The following is an 18,286-nucleotide window of genomic DNA, read 5'->3' as shown; positions in this document are numbered from 1 at the left end:
GCCAAGAAGTGTTTGCTGACAGGACCCTGATATAGCTGTCTCCTGAGAGGCTCTGCCAGAGCCTGACAAATACAAAGGCTGATGCTCACAGCTAACCATTAGACTGAGTGCGAGGACCCCAATGGAGAAGTTAGAGAAAGGACTGAAGGAGCTGAAGGAGTTTTCAGCCCCATAAAAGGAACAACATTATGAACCATCTAGACCCCCCAGAGCTCCCAGGGTCTAAACCACCAACCAAAGAGTACACATGGAGCGACCCATGGCTCCAGATGCGTATTTAACAGAGGATGGCCTTGTCGGGCATCAGTGGGAGGAGAGGCCCTTGGTACTGTGAAGGCTTGATGCCCCAGTGTAGGGGAATGCCAGGGAGGGAAAGTGGAAGTAGGCAGGTGGGTAGAGGAATACCCTTATAGAAGCAGGGGGAGGAGGGATGGGATAGGGGGTTTGGAGAGGGAAAACCAGGAAAGGGGCTAATATTTAAAATGTAAATAAAGAAAATATATAATAAAAAAAAATTAAACAAGAGGGTTGGGAGGATTCCCAATTGATAAAGTGCATGCAGTGTAAGACCTAAAAACCAAAAAGCATAGAAATTTGCTGGTGGTTGATTCTCAAGCTTGCATGTACAGCAAATGCAAAAGAACTAGGAGACAGAATACAGAAATGGACTCAGAGGAAAGCATCGGATTCCTGAGCTTGCCACTTTTTATTTAAAAGAGGAAGTATAGGGGTAGGAGAGATGGCTCAGCCGTTAGGGGCACTAGCTGCTCTTACAGAGGAACTGAGTTTGATTTCCCAGCACCCACATAACGTGGCTCATCTAGCTCCAGGGAGATCCTATGCCTCTGGCCTCCCAGGGCACCTGCACATATCCCCACACACGCAAGTCCACAGGTGAGATCCTCAAGCGTTTTCTCATTCATCCCCCTGAGCAGGCTCTTCAGAGGTTTGTCATTTTGAACTACAGCGTTAGATCCTAAGCTAATAAAATGTTTCAAAAATTAACACTTGAAATAGCTTCCAATCATGAAAAGCTGGCTCCATTTTAAACAATATGACTCACGAGGCCTTGGCAAGCCAAGAAGGATTAAAACAGAATCTGGCATGTCCACGAGTTGGGTGTCTACATGTGCAGAAATGACCTTTCTCCTGGTGCCATGTTAGGTTGTTGGCTGCTGTATTGCCTCATCTGAGGCTGAAGAGCATAGGAATGCCGAAACTTCCAGGATGACTGCAGAGACCCCACCCCCACCCCAAGAAGAGAGGGGGCCCTAGTGCACCACATACATCAGCTTTCCCTTTAATGTCTTGAAGTGGCGACTTGAAAATGTCACCTTCCACCTCTCTGAGTAGACGTAAACAAACAGGTGTCTTCTGGACTGTATAGTCAGCCTTCCAACGGGGGGACGACAGCTCATCAATAGGACCTGGGCCATGTTATTGATGGCAGGAAGGAAGCAGCACATCTGCCCTGAGTAGCATCCTGTTGAGTTTCATCTCAGTGCTCCAGGCACTAATCCTCACTCACTGCTTCCAACATCCCTGCTCCACCCTGGCATGACAAACCAGTGCTTCTCTGGATCTGATGATGTCAAGTCCCTCATGTTGGCGGCTTCTTCTTCTTCTTCTTCTTCTTCTTCTTCTTCTTCTTCTTCTTCTTCTTCTTCTTCTTCTTCTTCTTCTTCTTCCTCCTCCTCCTCCTCCTCCTCCTCCTCCTCTTCCTCCTCCTCCTCCTTCTTCTTCTTCTTCTTCTTCTTCTTCTTCTTTGTCTTCGTCATCATCGTCATCATCATCTGTATGTGTGTGTTTCTGTGACTGTGTCCAAGTGTGCCACAGCACTTGTGTGGAGGTCAAAGGACAACTTGTGGGAGCTGGTTCCTTCTATCCGAAGGTTCCAGGGTATAAACTTAGTCATCAGGCTTGACAACATATGCCTTTACTCACTGAGCCATCTGGCCAGCTGCTAAGGAAGACACTGGTTCCTCATGAGTTCGACGCTAAGTCTTTCTGCTGAGTTGTTGATAGGGGCCCCAGTTTTGCGTTGAGGATCAAACCCAAATGAACCTCAGTGGAAGTGGTTTCTCAGTGAGCCACAGCCCCAACTCTCACAGTTCTAAAAGCTGGGATTCTGAGGAAATAATTGTTATGTAAATTTTATAGAGGGTAATAAAACAATCTATAAATTATCTAATTAACGAGTCTTTTATTAACATCTGTACATATTTATATAAGATTATATTTTATCCAACACTCATCTAAATAACTTTGGATTAAATAGGAAATAGAAACTGGGAGTCGGAGCTGGCAAGACGGCCAACAGGGAAAAGTACTTGCCACACAAGCCTGACAACTTGAGTCACCATGTGACAATGCACAGCTGTAATCCGAGAACAACTGCAGCGAGGTGGGAGCATCATCCAGAACCTTCAGACCAGCTAGCTTGGCACAGACACGGCCTCACCCAAGGAGGAGGAACAAAGCAATACCCCAAAGTTGTCCTCTGATCTCCACGTACATGCTATGACACTCATATACACACATTCACACAGTCACACACATATTTTTTTAAAATGGAAAACGGAGACAAGAAGAGACCATAATTTCAGAAAAAAAGAAGTGAGGGCTGGAGACAGCTCAGGGGAAGAGCGCTTGCCTAGGAAATTACTCACTTTTCTGGGACAGGGTTAAAACATCCTGACCAAGACAACTTACAGAAGGAATGGTTTACTTGGGCTTACAGTTCCATGGGATGGAATGTATGCAGCATGCAGCATGCAGCAAGTGTGGCAGCCAGAGCATCAACAACAACAAAAAGGAAAGCAGGGATAACACAAGTCTTTAAACTCTTAAAGCCTCCAGCAAGGCTGCACCTTCTAAATCTCCCCAAACAGAGAAACAGAGCCGTGAACCTATGGAGGACATTCTCATTCCAACCACCACACACATAGCCTACAAGGCCCTGGCTGTAAGCCCAGTGGGAATAACACTGAGATGAAGAGCAGCTCCCCAGGTATCGTAAAGTAGGGGCTCAAGGACATGCCTGGACAATAGATCGTAACTTAAGGAAAACAGGACATGGAGATATAAGAAATACGTTCTGGGGGAAGTGTATGACATTTCTATAAAATGGAAGACAAGATCGTATTCTGGAAATATCAGGGGAAGGGATTTATGCAGGTAGACACCTGTCTTGATTCCAGATTCTTCTGTTAATGTGTAAAAAATGCAAACACATTGTATTTATTCTAATGAGCAAGACACATCAGATCCAAAAATTATTTTTGCATATTAATGTGTGTGTGTGTGTGTGTGTGTGTGATGTGTGTGTGTGTGTGTGTGTGTGTGTGTGTGTGTGTGTGTGTGTGTGATGTGTGTTGCTAGGGCTTTGTGAATGCTAGGTTACTAGGTACACTGTTACTGAGATACATCCTGGTTTTCAAATGTATTTATGCATTTCTTTACTTGAGATGGAGCCTCATGTAGCCCAGGCTGGCCTGGAATTCACAGACTAGCTGAGGATGACCTTGAACTGCTAATCCTTTCGTTTCCATCTCCCAAATGCAAGGTGATAGGTGTGTGTGGCTGTAGCTGCTCCATTTTTACTTTGAGAAAGGATCTTATGTAGCCCAGCCTGACCTTGAACTCGCTATATAGCTAAAGCTGGCTTTGAACTCCGGATCCCCTTGTCTCCCTCTCCTGAGTGCTGAGATTACAGGTGTGCAGCACCACACCTGGCTCCAAAGGTTATACGGTTATAATAAAGGCATATCTGCTGAAGAAGCAAGTGATTACTCAACAAGTTTGCCAATTTCTTGTCCCTGCAGAGAGACATCATCCATATTAGCCATTGGGTGGATCTTCACGATGATTCTGTGTTCTGCAAGACCCTGAAGTTTCACAGGATGCCACTCCTTGCCCTGCTAGCTCGCATGACACTGAGAGCTATTGGCCCTTGTTTGTCCTGATGTGGCTTCAAATAAATGTGGGGAAAGACTTGGTCCCTCCCTTAGCCCAGTGAGAGCGCTTCTCCCCTATATGGGATATAATTGCAGTTCAAACTCTTTTGATTTATCTTCATACCAGACACAGTGTGGTTGTAGCTAGGATATAAATAAACACTGTATAACTTTGGTCTCAATGTGGACAGAGGCCTGTCTTGAAAAAAAAGCTGCCAAAATGAGTAATTCCTTGGAAAAACAAATATACTTACTCTCTATGTATAGAAAAAAGCCCCTGGGGGCGGGGGGAACCAACATTAAGCTAATTGCTGCTGGCTAATTGCACAATATTGACCTAAGGTAGACAGCTTTTATTTATTTTTCTAAAAACTGAAATGAGGCCTCAGGGAAAAATACCTCAGGATGCTGTTTCCAAACATGAATCATTAAAATATTTTGGCACCGAGATTTCCTGTTAAAATGCTGTGAGTGGAAAGAGCTGGACTTGATACATATTAAACCTACTCAATGGATTCTTTTAATTCATACCAGGAAATTAATAAAAACACCCTAGCCTGGAGTTCTGGAATGAATTTTAAAATTATTTGGAGTGAAGAGAGAAGAGAATGATTCCATAAAAAATAGAAAGTCCACTATGAGAGTGAATCCAAGTATGTACTGCGACAATGAAGGCCATTGTTTAATGTGAAGCTTTAGCTTTAGTCAGGATCTATGGGTCCCTCACCCAGAAGCTAAGCCATCTACTGAATGGCTATCACATCTGCATCACATAAAGTTCAAAACCTGTTAAGTCAAACTGTCTTAAGTCAGTACACTCAGTTCACACTCAACAGGTTGTAGCTGCTGTTACTGCAAATTCCTATTAATTTAGAAATGACTAGGCATTGTGATACACCTTTAATCCCAGCACTTTGGAGGCAGAGGCAGATGGACCTCTGTGAGTTCAAAGCCAGCCCTATCTTTTAAAAAAGATACTAAAAATGAATAGATGTGACTTCGGAAACCTATTGACAGTTGGGTATTCGTATGGCTGACATGGTGAATGTTTTCCATTTTCTCTCTACAGCCAACCTCTGTCTTTCTCTGCAGGAGGCTGGCCCTGCCTCCACTGCAGCATCAGAAACCTTCTACTCTGGCTTCAGTTGTTTCTTATCCATAAAAGATAGCAGCAGGAGAGAGGAGTTGAGGAGAGTCCCAATTTCCCTGATTGTTCCGTTCTTGAGCCATCACAGATTAACTACATCCTTCTACCAAAAGCCACAGGCATCCTCAGCTACTCCTGTAGCTGCAGCTGCTCCCTTGGGCCCCAGGGCTTACATTTCCTCTGTTCCATCAGGTCAGGAGGTGAAGAAGCTCTCAAGGTGGGAAAGTTCACGGTGAGCATGAGTGCCCAAGAGAAGATGAACCCAGACACCCAGAGACACAGGTTAAAAAGTGAGGGCTAGCCATTGGAAGCTGGAGGCAGGAAAATGACAGTGAGAGCCATGAGAAGAGATGAGGCAGTCAAAAATCAAGAGGGTAAGAAAAAGGGAAAGCAGGCGTGGTGGTGCATACCCATGATCCTCCATTTATGGAGACAGAGACAGGAGAATCAAATTCAAGGACAGCCTGGTTAATACAATGAATTCTAGGCTAACCAGGGCTATATACTAAGACTCAGTCTGAAAGATCAGTGGGATCTTGGTGTTTAAACCATATTTCAGAAGACAGGATATGATTTATCTCATTTAATTTTGTAAGAGCACTGAGATGAAGGGCATGCTACAATATGTCTAAGACTACATATTTAAAGTCTGAATGTCTTCCACTATGCTGTACTAAAAAGGTTGGTTTTAGCTGTGTCCAGCTCTTCTTCCAACACTGAATGCTGTGGGCCTGTAACTCTCAGACCACAAACTGACCCCCTAAGGGGATACTTACAGTCTAAAAGCCCATCTAGCCTGTATGATCAGAAAGAAGCTTCTTGAACTAGGCCTCTGAAAGCCAGCGACTCAGACCAGTTCTGCTTTGCTGAGCCCTTAAAGTCTGCATTTGCCCATTTGGACACTCTCCTTTGTCATTTACTCCTCGGCTCCTGTGCTCTGGCTTCTAGATCTAGCTTTCAGGATGGGCAAGGGCCCTTAGGATGTCTGGCTGCTGAGCCTACCCAGGTGTCATTGTCCTTTCTTGAGCATGTGATGCGGTGTTGAGCATTCCTTGCCTCTCAAAACCTTCCTTTGCCCTGCCTTAGACAGCCGTTTCTTCAGCTCTGCTTGGCCCTTGGAGTCCTTCCTCCTTTGTGGGTTTCTGTTTTCCCTGTTTCCCTGTTGCCCTGTTGCCTGGGACTCCATCCATCTTTGACCCTTCCCACTTACTACCTACCCTGAGACTGTTTGGCTGGGGGCATCTCACCCACACCAGAACTTCAACCCACAACTCTGCCAGAGTGTCAATTCTGACCTGAATACTGCCCAAGGTCAGGACATTGCTCTGACTTGCTGCAGCTAGATCCTCATTTGCAGGTCATCAGGGGGACCTCAAACTCAATGTCCTAAGCTACCCTCAATGCCTGGCCTCTTTCTGCTTCCCATGCCCTTTCTGAACTGTATCCTTCACTTTGATTTCTGACTTCAGTTATCCAAATCAGGACTCTGTAACTATCCACACACCCCCTCTTTTTCTTGATTTTATTCCTTTAAATCGATCACCCCCTCTCCATCCTTCAGGCCCTTATAACTTTCCCAATGTTGGCTTCCTCTCAGTCCTTGCCTACAGTCTCACCCCCATGGTGCTTGCTGTCCCTTGGGTTCAATTCCTGTTGTTCCATCATCAAACTCAGGATGAAATCCAAGCTCCTTCCATGACTCTGTTCCTCTGGTCTCCATGTGCACTCTGAGCCCTAAGCCTGGTGGGTTAGAGAGCCTGTTGGGTTGTATACAGCCTTTGTGATGTTGCACGTGCTGTTCCTTTTTGGTCTGGAAGATTCTTGTTCCCTATCCTGTCAAGCCCACTGTTTCTCTTGTAGTACTCAAGCAGGCAGACACGCTCAGGACCATCCAAAGTCTCCCCTCAATGGCAGAGGATGAACTCCTGCTAGGATGTGTATCAGCTCTCACATTCCTGAAGCTGCAGATTAATGAGCTGCACATTAATTAATGCCAATCTGTCCCTAGTAGAAAAAAAGACACTTGGGAAGGGGGTGTTTCTCCAAATCTCTGGAGCTTGGACCAAGCTTTAAAAAGTGCTTGATGAGTGTTTTCTGAATGAACAGAGCAGTTGATCAATGTGATGAGCTAATGAAGGATGGATTGGTTAATTAATGCGATGAGTGAGTAAATAATCACTGGGTTCTGTCCCGGGTTTGGCCCATAGTGTGGGGTTTCTGCGGCACAGTCTGCCCTGAATCTTGCTCAAGCCCTCATTAGGTCTTCTGGCTGTTCCCAGCGCTGACCCCCGTGGCCTAACCTCCATCTTCCCCATCTTCAGCTCCTTGGTTTTGCCCAGTTTCAACCTCTGCCCCCTTGCTCCATCTCTGTTTCCTGCGACAACAAAGCTGCTCTGATGACAACATGAGTTAGTCACCCAGTAGGCTGTGATAACAAGCCGGGTGTGAAAGTGTGGTAAAGGTCATGAGCTCCATTGTTAAGCATCTCCAGAGCTTTACAGAGTTGCCAGATACCAGCGACTTTTACAGTTGAAAAAAACCAGGACCCATACGTTAGAGACAGGTTCACCATTTTCAGCAGCTTTTATGTTCTTCTCTGGAACATTCCGTGGTCTGGGGTTTACTATAAGGTAACTGGTGAGGTAAGAAATAGCTTCCTTGGGAAGAAAAGAAGGATAAGTACATCTAGAAGCAGAACTGTAAACCATGTAGCTCCAGAAACCAAGATGGCTTTAACTTCCCTTCTCCGCTCCCTCCCCCACCACCGTGAAGACCATTCATGGCTACGGAAAGCCTCTGCATTTACCCACTGGAATTTCCAAATCAAGATTTAAAAACTGGATTAAGTTCATTACCAGCTTTATGTCTTGCAAACAGCAGAGAGAGTCCTGTTTTATTCTTTTGGAGAATTCTTGTACCTGCAGTTAAAAAAAAAAATGCAACATCTCATTCACAGCACTGCCTGTCCTGTTTGACGCTGGTTTTCTGTTGCTATTGACAGACTTGAACCGTGTCTGGGGCTGAGATGGCTCAGTGAGCAAAGGCACTTTCAGTTAAGCTTGGCAACCTGGGTTTGACTCCCCTACCCACAGAGCGGAAAGAGAGAACCAGCTCCTTAATGTTGTCCTCTGACCTTCTGTCTTTCTGTCTGTCGGTCTGTCTGTCTGTCTGTCTCTCTCTCTCTCTCTGTCTTTGTCTCTTTCTCTGTCTCTGTTTCTGTCTTTCTGTCTCTCTGTCTCTTTCTTTCTCTTTTCCTCCCCTCCCCCACTCTCATGCATTCTTTTTTTTTTTTTTTTAAAAGATTTATTTATTTCATGTATGCGAGTACACTGTTGCTGTCTTCAGACACACCAGAAAAGGGCTTCAGATCCCATTATAGATGGTTGTGAGCCACCATGTGGTCGCTGGGAATTGAACTCAGGACCTCTGGAAGAGCAGTCAGTGCTTTTAACCACTGAGCCATCTCTCCAGCCCACTCTCATACATTCTTAACAAGGATTACCTTATTCTTCAGTTGGTCAGTCTGTTCTTTCAGTTTCTGGCACATCTGTTTTCCTTGGGAGATCTTTTGAAATATGTAAGAATCTGAGAAAGGATCTTTTTGAGGTGTTGGTGTCAAATTCAAGCGACATTTCTCAGGTTCAAGTCCTATGCAAAAAAGGCTAAGTTTGGCCACCATTCATTTTTCTCTTCTTACCACAGTTTTACTAAATGTTACAAATTGTCTGTGACAATCAGCACCATTTGGGTTTTTTTTTCTTAAAGTTTTTCAAAATGCTTCTTTGAATAGAAATAGTTTTAAGATACTACCTGTGAGAGGTTCTTGGCAGGTGTGTGCGGCAGGCTGCACCTGCAAAATTCAAGAGTAAGGAAGCATTGGTGTGGAGGCAGTTGGTGACAGTGTTGTTCAGAATGCTTTCTGTCCTGGTCACCGAGGAGGAGGCCGCACAGTGCTTTGGTCCAGGCTGGGATTGCCAAGTTGAGGTCGAATGTCACTGTGACACGTGAGTGGCTAACACAGGAACTTGCTCTTCACTATAAGCCTCGGATTTCTTGGTGGTGAGGTAGGGGATGGTAGAGAATGTACTTTACAGGGCTAACTGGGGTAAATATTCAGCTGACATTATGATTGTGTTGGACATTAGATGTAGAATACTCCAACATGTCTCCTGGACATAAGCTCCATGAGAGCCAAGGCCACTGTCAACCTTGGCTCAGCTCCGTTGCTGGTGCTGTAGTTAATGCAGACATGGCAGCCAGACTTATGGAATAATATGACATGCATTAAATGCTAAATGTGTTGAGACAGTGGGAGTTCCTACTGCTGCAGGCTAACTGTACAGGGTTAACATGCTGAGTGATTGATTCCCTTGTTAGGGTCTTGCTGCTCCTAACTCATGGAGCTGAGAAACACACCCGCAGAGAGACAAATGACTGTGCTCTGACTAGGATGAATATCTCCAGAGTAGGATGATAAGAAACCTATTGGGTCCAGTTCTCCAGTTTAAGCCGAAAGGACTAGGGGGTGGAGTGGGGATCAGAAGCCTGACCTAAAGCTCCTTGACAAATTCAAGTATTGCTGGGGAGACATGAGTGGACATCTGTTCTGCTCCCACAAAACCATGGGCCACCAAGAACTGGCTATGCATGGACGCTCTCTTACAAGAAGAAAAAGGAACCCCAAGGCTTTCTAATACCATAGGAATGTAGATTTTTCTAAGACAGAAAACAGTCCAGTCAGGCCAGGTGGACTGCTGGATGTGTGTGTGTGTGTGTGTGTGTGTGTGTGTGTGTGTGTGTGTGCTGGGTAGTGTTGGGTATCTGCTCAAATCCTCAGTGTGTTCAGCTGGACTGGAAGAATGCTGTAGATGAGGCTAGAACTACAAACACTCAAGATAGCGCTATTCCACCCAGTATGACTATCACACAAGGTTTAAGAGAAAGACCATTCAGTAACAAAGAATTAAACTTTCTCCTGTGATTTTTTTTAAAGATGAATTTACACAACAATTAAATCTTAAAATAATCAATGAGATCCTGAACCTCAACAGGAAGAGAAGTCAGGTGAAGATGAGATAGATTAGCCATGAAAAAAATGTCATCCTAAATGGGCACTAACATACTGTTTGAATTGTGGTATCAAAGAGTTTTATTTCATTTGGCATGGATAACCGAGGGAATGATATATGTGGGTCACAAGGCCAGGCTCTGGGAGGCAACAATGGAAAAATTGAAGATAAGGTTCTTCAGAATTTACAGATCTAGCAGAAGACATGGCTATTCCCTAGGCTATTATGACTCAAAGCAGGCAGAGGTGAACTGAAAATAGAACTCCTATACACACCTGGATATTCAGCCCCAAAACTCCAGATCAGTCTCTTACAGAGGTACCTGCACATCAGTATGTATTGCAATGTTGTTCACAATAGCTAAGTTATGGAACTAGCCCAGGTGTGGTGGTTTGAATGGCCCCATGGGTACATAAGGACTGGCACTATTAGGAGGTGTGGCCTTGTCGGAGGAAGTGTGTCTTATTCTCTTCCTGCTGCCTGCAGATCAAGATGTAGAACTCTCCTTCCCCGTAGCCTGCCTGCCTGCTGCCACGCTTCCCACCACGATGATAATGGACTGAACCTCTGAACTGTAAGCCAGCCCCAATTAAATGGTCTCCTTTGTAAGAGTTTCCGTGGTTATGGTGTCTCTTCAAAGCGATAGAAACCCTAAGACAGTGTTCAACAACACAGATGAATAAAGAAAACATGGATTACATATTTAATGGACTTTGTGGCCATAACGAAGGATTAAGTTACGTCACTTGTAGGATGGGTATAACTAGAGATAATTACAGGACACAAACTCAGCCTCAGAAAGACAAATATCACATGTTTTCTCTCATTGGTGGATTCCAGATTTTATACAAATATGTAAAGGTTTTATAAGTGCAGAATACGGAAAGTGGAAGTGGGGTGATCTAGGGAAAGGGAGGACTAATGGGAAAGAAGAGTGGGGAGAAAAGGACGTTAGCAGGCATGTGTGGGGATGGGCATGTGTGGGTGTGGGCATGTGTGGGTGGGCATGTGTGGGGGTCGGCATGTGTGAGTGGTCATGTGTGAGGGTGGGCATGTGTGGGGGTCGGCATGTGTGAGTGGTCATGTGTAGGGGTGGGCATGTGTGGGGATGGGCATGTGTGAGGGTGGGCATGTGTGGGGGTGGGCATGTGTGGGGGTGGGCATGTTGGTAGATTTGAGGAATTATATGGCCTGAGAGAGATCTGAAGGAAGCTGTATAAATGAATATTCTTTGGTAGATCAGGTTAGGCTGCTCTAAGACACATGTGCTGGTGCATGCCTGTCTGTAATCCCAATTTTGAGAGGTTACCTTGGGAAGATCAGAGGTTCAAAGCCAACCTGAGCTACATGAGATTAAAACAAAAAACAAAAAACAAACAAACAAACAAACAAAAAACAAAGCACAGGTGTCGCCTGTGAAGGAGGAATCTGGAGAACTTGGGGCTGAGATGAGCCGGGCACTTGAAGAAGACTCTCAGAGAAGGACTGAGTTTAGAACTCTAGATGAGGGCTGGAGAGAGGGCCCAATGGTCAAGAGCATTGGCTACTCTTCCAGAGGATCTGAGTTCAATTCTCAGTCCCCACAACATGGCTCACAATCATCTGTAACTCTAGTCCCAGAGAACCCAATGCTCTCTGCAGGCACTAGATATGCATATGGTACACATACATACACACAGCAAATACCTCTCCACATAAAGCAAAATAATAAAAACTAACATTAGAAAAGAGAGCAGATAGAGTTGGTAGAGAAATTAGTGGGGGAAATGGGAGGAAGTAAACCAGGAAATCGGGGTGGATCTTATTGTATGTGTGTGTGTAACTCTCAATAAAAATAAATATAATTTTAACAAATTCTAGATGAAGTTAAGAAATATATTGGAGACTGGACATGGTGGCAAATCCCTTTAATCCCAGTACTTGAGAGGTAGAAGCAAGAGAATCTCTGTGGGTTCAAGGCCAGCCTGGTTGGACATTTTGAGTTCCAGGTCAGTCTGGATGACATTAAGGAACTCTGTCTCAAAGCACAAAAACAAAGCCAAAAACCAAACCACCACCAACAAAGGCCAAAACCAACAACAACTTAGAATAATAAAAAAACAAAGAAGAAAGAAGGATAGTGGGAGAATTTTGAGGGTTTGAGGGTTGAATCTTCCTCTATGTTTTTCTGAATCTGCTTCTAATGAGGTCATCGCTGAGCTTCTGAGTGGTCGCTTCACTTGCCCAGGATAACCCAGGAGCCTAAACCTCAGAACTACACTCAAGCTCTAGCCCCAAGCCCACCCTGGTTTGACCACCCTGGGTCAGTATTGCCAGGGACCATTCTCATTTACCTGTATTTGTTGCAAAGGTTCAGTAAATTTCCGTTTTTGCTCTGGTTGTTTTTCAACACGATTTGCCCCAGACATGGTTCCTAAATTATCTTGCACATCTGTTGATTTCTTTCTCAACCTAGGAGAATAGCTGCCTTGGTTCACCATTGTGAGTGGTTTATTAGTTACAGGATTCCTAGAGATTTTCGCCTTGGGAGCAACCTTAGAAAAATCTGGAAACTGGTAGTGCACTTGAGCCTGGCTGTAACTGAACCAGTTGCCTGAACTTGCTTTGTCAGCTATCTGTCTCTGGAGTGTCTGCCTTAGTGAGCTTTTATTTGCATCACCTGGACCTTTAGTTCTGGTTAGAAAGCTTGGATCTTCCTGACGGTCACTCTTCCCAGCAGTGACTGGTTTTTCTAAGGGAGAGGTATTTTCTCCTTCTGTGCCAGGGGAGTAACAGGGCTTGCTGCTATTTGCTGAACCATTTTGGGGACTGGGCTGGCCAGTGAATTCTGGGGTTTGTTCTTTGGGGTAATAATTTTTTGCATAACATGAAGTGTCATCAAGACTCTCAGCAGTCAAGATCTCTGGGAGAGTTTCATAGCCAACGCCTTGACCCCTGAAGAATTGCTCTTTGGCGAGATGATGGAGTAAAATATCTGAGATGGGGGACTTTGAGGTATCTTCTTTATTAGCTGGAACAGGAGAAGCCAAGGTGCATTGCTCATCTTTATTGTGCCTGTTGCTGACAACAAGTTCAGTCGTCTTAACCCAATTCGCGGACATAGCTGTGTTCTGGCGCACCTCACAGTGAGCAGTCACTTCCTGAGGGCCTTCTCCTGCCAGAACAACTTCTGCTGAGACAGGAAAGGTGTCATTTGTTAAGGTAAAGTTGTAAGAAGTACATATCTTCATCTGGGAGAAGTCCCCATCGTAAGGCAAGTCCTCCTGTTGTTTATAAGTCATATCTTCTGAAAAGTCGGCTTCGTCCATGATGGTGTGGGCTGATGTCTGTGGTCCTCCGATGCCCGGCCTTGGCGTAATTAATGCTCAGAATGTGGTGTTGTCTGGTTTTCATTGAATGTCTGCACTGTGTGTTCTATGCTGTAAGAAGAGAAAACAGCTTCATTAGTAAATATATCAGAATCATGTAGGAGGCTATGCTTAATCTGGTTGCTTTGGAGAAACACAAACAGATGCTTTTCATCTAGAGCGATTCATTTGCAAACCTGAAGGCAGAAAGCTCAGCCAAAGAGTAACTCATTCTAAATACTAGTGAGAACAAGAGTGATGGAAGGGTTATAAGTTTTATCCATTAAGTTCGGAGGAGGCGTGTCCCGTACTTAATGGCCATATCTTTATCTCACAAGAGAGCGCCATACTGTTTAGCGTTTGTTCTCATCACAACTCAGCCTTTTTAGTGAAGATTAAATGTGGAATTTTTTTCTTGCACGTCTCCCTGGCATCCCTGAGCCACATGATCCTGGAGGCTAGCTCAGCTCAGACATGGCCATGCAAGTTCTCCATTCTGTTGCCTTTTTGTAAAGTGATATTTTATTTTTTGAATTGACACATAATAATTGTAGAGATTTGTGGCACACACAATGTGATGTTTCGATACATGTATCTAAAATAATGGCATTAAAAAATACAGGGTCTCACTGTGTAATTCTGACTGACCTGGAACTCATTATGTTCAATATGTTGGCCTCGAACTCAGAGATCTGCCTGCTTCTGCCTCCTGGGTGGTATGATTAAAGGTGATTTGCCCCCACACCGGGCCTAAGAGTAGTTTATTTATCACATGGATTGGTCTTTGTAGTAAAATATTAAAAATCTTCTTTTAGCTATTTTGAAATATTGATTACTGTTAAGTATGTCACTGTGCAATAGAATATCGGTAATATCAGGATGCATTCTTCCTAGCCTAACTTTCTAGCCATTGACCCAGTCCTCCCTGTCCTGTAACAATTCTAACCATTGTCTTGCTCTCTGCTTCAGTAGGATCAGCTGTGTGTGTGTGTGTGTGTGTGTGTGTGTGTGTGTACTGATTGCATGACTATATGTCTGTGTGTGGGTATGCTTGTACACGTGTACATGTACTTATGCACGTAAAGGTCGAAGGTCAACATCGGATGTCTTCCTTACTCTCAATCTTGTTTTCTGAGACAGGGTCTCTCACTGAACCTGGTACTTAGAATTTGACTAGACAGGCTGGCCAATAATCCCCAAGGTTCTTCCTGTCTCTGTCTCCTTAGCAGTGGTACTGCAGGTACACTGGAGCATGGCTGGGTTTTTACATGCATGTTGGGGATTGAAGTCAGTTCTCAGTGCCATGCAGCAAGAGACTGAGCCAGCTCCTGGTCTCGGATTAGCCTTTCTAGGTTGTACACATGAATGAGATCAAGTACGTGTCTTTCTGTGCCTGGCTTATCTCACTTCTCCTCCACCTCAGTGCTATTGCCTAGTGGTTTGCTCTTAGATTTCTTAAAGAGCATAGAACAGTGCTTCTCAACCTGTGAATCGCAACCTCCTGGGGATTGCATATTAGATATTTACATTATGATTCATAACAGTAGCAAAATTACAGTTATGAAGTAGTAACAAAAATAATTTTATGGTTGGGGAGTCACCACAACATGGGAAACTATATTTTAAAGGCTCACAGCATTAGAAAGGTTGAAAACCACTGCCATAGAAGGATTGACAGAAAATAGCCAAGAGAGGTCTTTTAAATGTCTAGAAGGCAGGCTGCAGCCAAACATCCCTCTTCTACTAGGACCCAGGAAGGAAATCTGCCAGTGAGGCTTTGCCTCAGCCAATCCCTAGCAGCTGCCCCCACCCAGAGGACAGGGTGGTGACAAGCCAAGTGTCTTGGGAATATTTCTGAAAATGGTCAGGGCACAGCTGGTTGCCACTGGGTTCAAATCCTTTAAAGAAAAGCCACAGCATCCATGTAGAAGACACTCTTCTTGTTGATGAACAGCACCTTAGAAGTAATCAAAAGCATCCCAGTTTTTAGGTCTGATGACTGGGGCTATTCCTCCCCAAGAACACCAGCTAGGTTCTGAGCTCTACTAACTCAGGGTGACCATAACCACTGGCTGGCCCCACCCATCTGGTGATGCGGTTAGGAGAACAGAGCTTTGAGGTCCTTCTTCATCCAAATTTTTATGTCTAAGAACTTGGATTTATTAGCTAACCTCAAAGGCTAAAATAACATGTTTGACAAAGAAAAAAAATGAGAAAAGCTCCCCAAGGAAAGAGGAACTCAAATTTAGGGCGTCTGGGAAACATCAGACAAAACCGTTCGTTCGTAGTTGCATGCCAGTGTTACAGAGGCCAGACTTTAAAAAGTGAAAACTGCCCCGAAGAGAGGAGGAAAAGAAAATTGCCACAAGATTGCTTTAAGTCATTTGTAGAGATGAATGCTTACTACAGACTGGAGAAGGCATGTCTGTGTGAGCAGAGTTCCGGGTTATTCACACCAAGGTGAAGGAAGGGGTAGGAAGAAAAGCTTTCCCTGGAGAGATGAAGACACAGTGGGAAGGCTGGAGTCCGCCATGAATTCGGTTCCTCTGCTCCTTAGCTGTATGGCTTCTACAGTCAGTCCTCCTCCTCCTCCTCCTCCTCCTCCTCTTCTTCCTCTTCTTCTTCCTCCTCCTCCTCTTCCTCTACTACCTTTTCTATTGTTCTATGATAAGAAATCACTATATCCTGCTGGCCTCAAACTCTTGGGCTTAAGTGGTCCTTCTGCTTCAGCCTCCTGAGTAGCTGGGCCTACAGGCATGTGTCTCTGCATGATTTTTATCTAACTTTTATGAATCTGATTTTCTTCTGAACAAGTAGGCATGAGAGTGCCCAGCTCACCGGCTCCTAGATGATGGCAGGACATGAGGTATGTGAGGCATGTGACACGGAGTGAGTGCGGCCAGCACACATTTAAAAATAAAAGATCACCAGGTGTGGTAGTATGCACATTTAACCCTGCCAGGGACAGGGGCAGAAAGGCAGAGAGGTGAAGGAGAGACAAAGAGGCAGAGGCAGAAGCAGAGAGGTAGAGAAGCAGGGGCAGAGAGGCAGAGGCAAGCACATTCTCTGTGAGGCCAGACTGGTCTATATAGTAAGTTCCAGGCCAGCCAGGGATACATAGACTCTCTTTCTCTAGATAGATGATAGATAGATAGATAGATAGATAGATAGATAGATAGATAGATAGATAATAGATGACAAATAAGAAAGAGGGATGATGAGATGGCTCAGTAGATAAAAGTGATTGCCACCAAGCTCCACGTTCGAGAGAAGACAAAGGAGGAGAAAAAAAAAAACTCCTGAAAGTTGTCTTCTGACCACCACACACATGATATGATACAACACAGCCACAGACACACAGATCAAACACATACACACACATACACACACACACTCCATATGCATGGAGAGGCACATGTGTACCTGTATACACACATACACACACACACACACACACACACACACACACACTTTTGTCTAAACAAAAGGAAGACCTCACAAAAATAAGCCCAAGGAATTCTCTCATTACACAGAGGGAAGAAGAAAAAGGAAAAGAAAAACCAGCTTCAGAATTATTAGTTTCCCCATGTATACATCCAAACACAGCAAGGCTTTATCACAATGAGCCCTTACAGTTGGCTGGAAAGGACTGGAACATCTTCCTGATAACACCCAGCTCAGTCTTGGAACCTGAAGGTGTCTTCTGAGAGATTCTGATCAGAACCCAACAGAACTTTTGGCACCACAGCTGTCCCCGCAGGTGACCAGAGCATTGTGTGCTCAGCTGCAGCTCATAGTCACTCTGCAGAACAGAGGAGAGGAGCCCCAGTGCCAGCCAGCCCTGAGCAGAGGTGTGCAAATGCCCGCCATGCCAAAAGCCCTTCCCAACATGGTTGACAAGATCATAAAATCTGAACAGGATGCTGAAGTGCTGGCCTAAGCCCACTCCATTGCCTATGGAAGAGATGATGCAGGAGTGGCTGGATTCTGAGGAATCAGTCAAAGATCTATTCAATCTTGGTGGAGGGAGCACTTATCGTAGGGGCAAAGGTTGGTCAGCCTTGTTTCCGGCTGATAGGAGTATTTCTTTTCTAGGTCAGTTTAATGATAACACAACTTCACATCATGGAAGGACTGTTTTCATCACTGGTTCATGGGTTGTTTTGTTTTGTTGTACCTGGGGATTGAAGTAAGGGCCTCATACATGTTAGGCAAGTATCCTACCACTGAGCTACATCCTAGCCTTCAGAGCTGAGAATGGCCTTGAACTTCTGATTCTCCTGTGTCTTTGATAGAGTTTCTATTATTATGATAAAACATCATGACCAAAACGACTTGCTGAAGAAAGAATCCATCTCATCTTAGGCTCTGAGGTCACACTCCATCACTGAGGGAGGTCAGGGCAGGAACTCAAGGCAGGAACCTGGACGCAGGAATTGAAACAGAGGCCATGGAGTTACACTGCTTACTGACTTCCTCATCAAGGCTTGTTCAGCCTACTGCTTTTTTATAGCACCCAGGACCACCAGGTCTGGGGTGGCATTGCCCGTAGTGGTCTAGACTCACCTCATTCATCAAGAAAATACACCACAGGCTTGCCCACAGGCCAGTCTGGTGGAGGAGGCCTTTTTAAACTGAGGTTCCCTCTTCCAAAATGACTCCAGTTTGTGTTGAGTCGGCATAAAATTAAAGAGCGCAATTGACACCTTGTTAGCTTGACACACAAAAGCATCACTGTTAAACCATAACCTTTCCTTGTCTCAAGAT

General features: G+C 44.7%; 1 protein-coding gene across 1 annotated transcript in view; it reads right to left on the bottom strand.

The window, feature by feature from the left end:
• Aknad1 (AKNA domain containing 1) overlaps positions 1 to 17,238 on the bottom strand; it is a 37,808-nt gene extending 20,570 nt beyond the window's left edge. The window contains exons 1-5 of the mRNA XM_034501065.2: positions 17,153 to 17,238; positions 12,506 to 13,591; positions 8,914 to 8,953; positions 8,606 to 8,751; positions 7,959 to 8,021 (exon numbers count right to left, since the gene is read on the bottom strand). Of these exons, the coding sequence (XP_034356956.1) occupies positions 7,959 to 8,021; positions 8,606 to 8,751; positions 8,914 to 8,953; positions 12,506 to 13,480 (1,224 nt within the window). The 5' untranslated portion in view covers positions 13,481 to 13,591; positions 17,153 to 17,238. The remainder of the gene's footprint in view (positions 1 to 7,958; positions 8,022 to 8,605; positions 8,752 to 8,913; positions 8,954 to 12,505; positions 13,592 to 17,152) is intronic.
• Positions 17,239 to 18,286: the final 1,048 nt, after the last annotated feature.

Source organism: Arvicanthis niloticus, chromosome 4 (assembly GCF_011762505.2).
Source record: "Arvicanthis niloticus isolate mArvNil1 chromosome 4, mArvNil1.pat.X, whole genome shotgun sequence".
NCBI classification, from domain to species: Eukaryota; Metazoa; Chordata; class Mammalia; order Rodentia; family Muridae; genus Arvicanthis; species Arvicanthis niloticus.
This window is presented reverse-complemented; position numbering and strand designations above follow the sequence as displayed.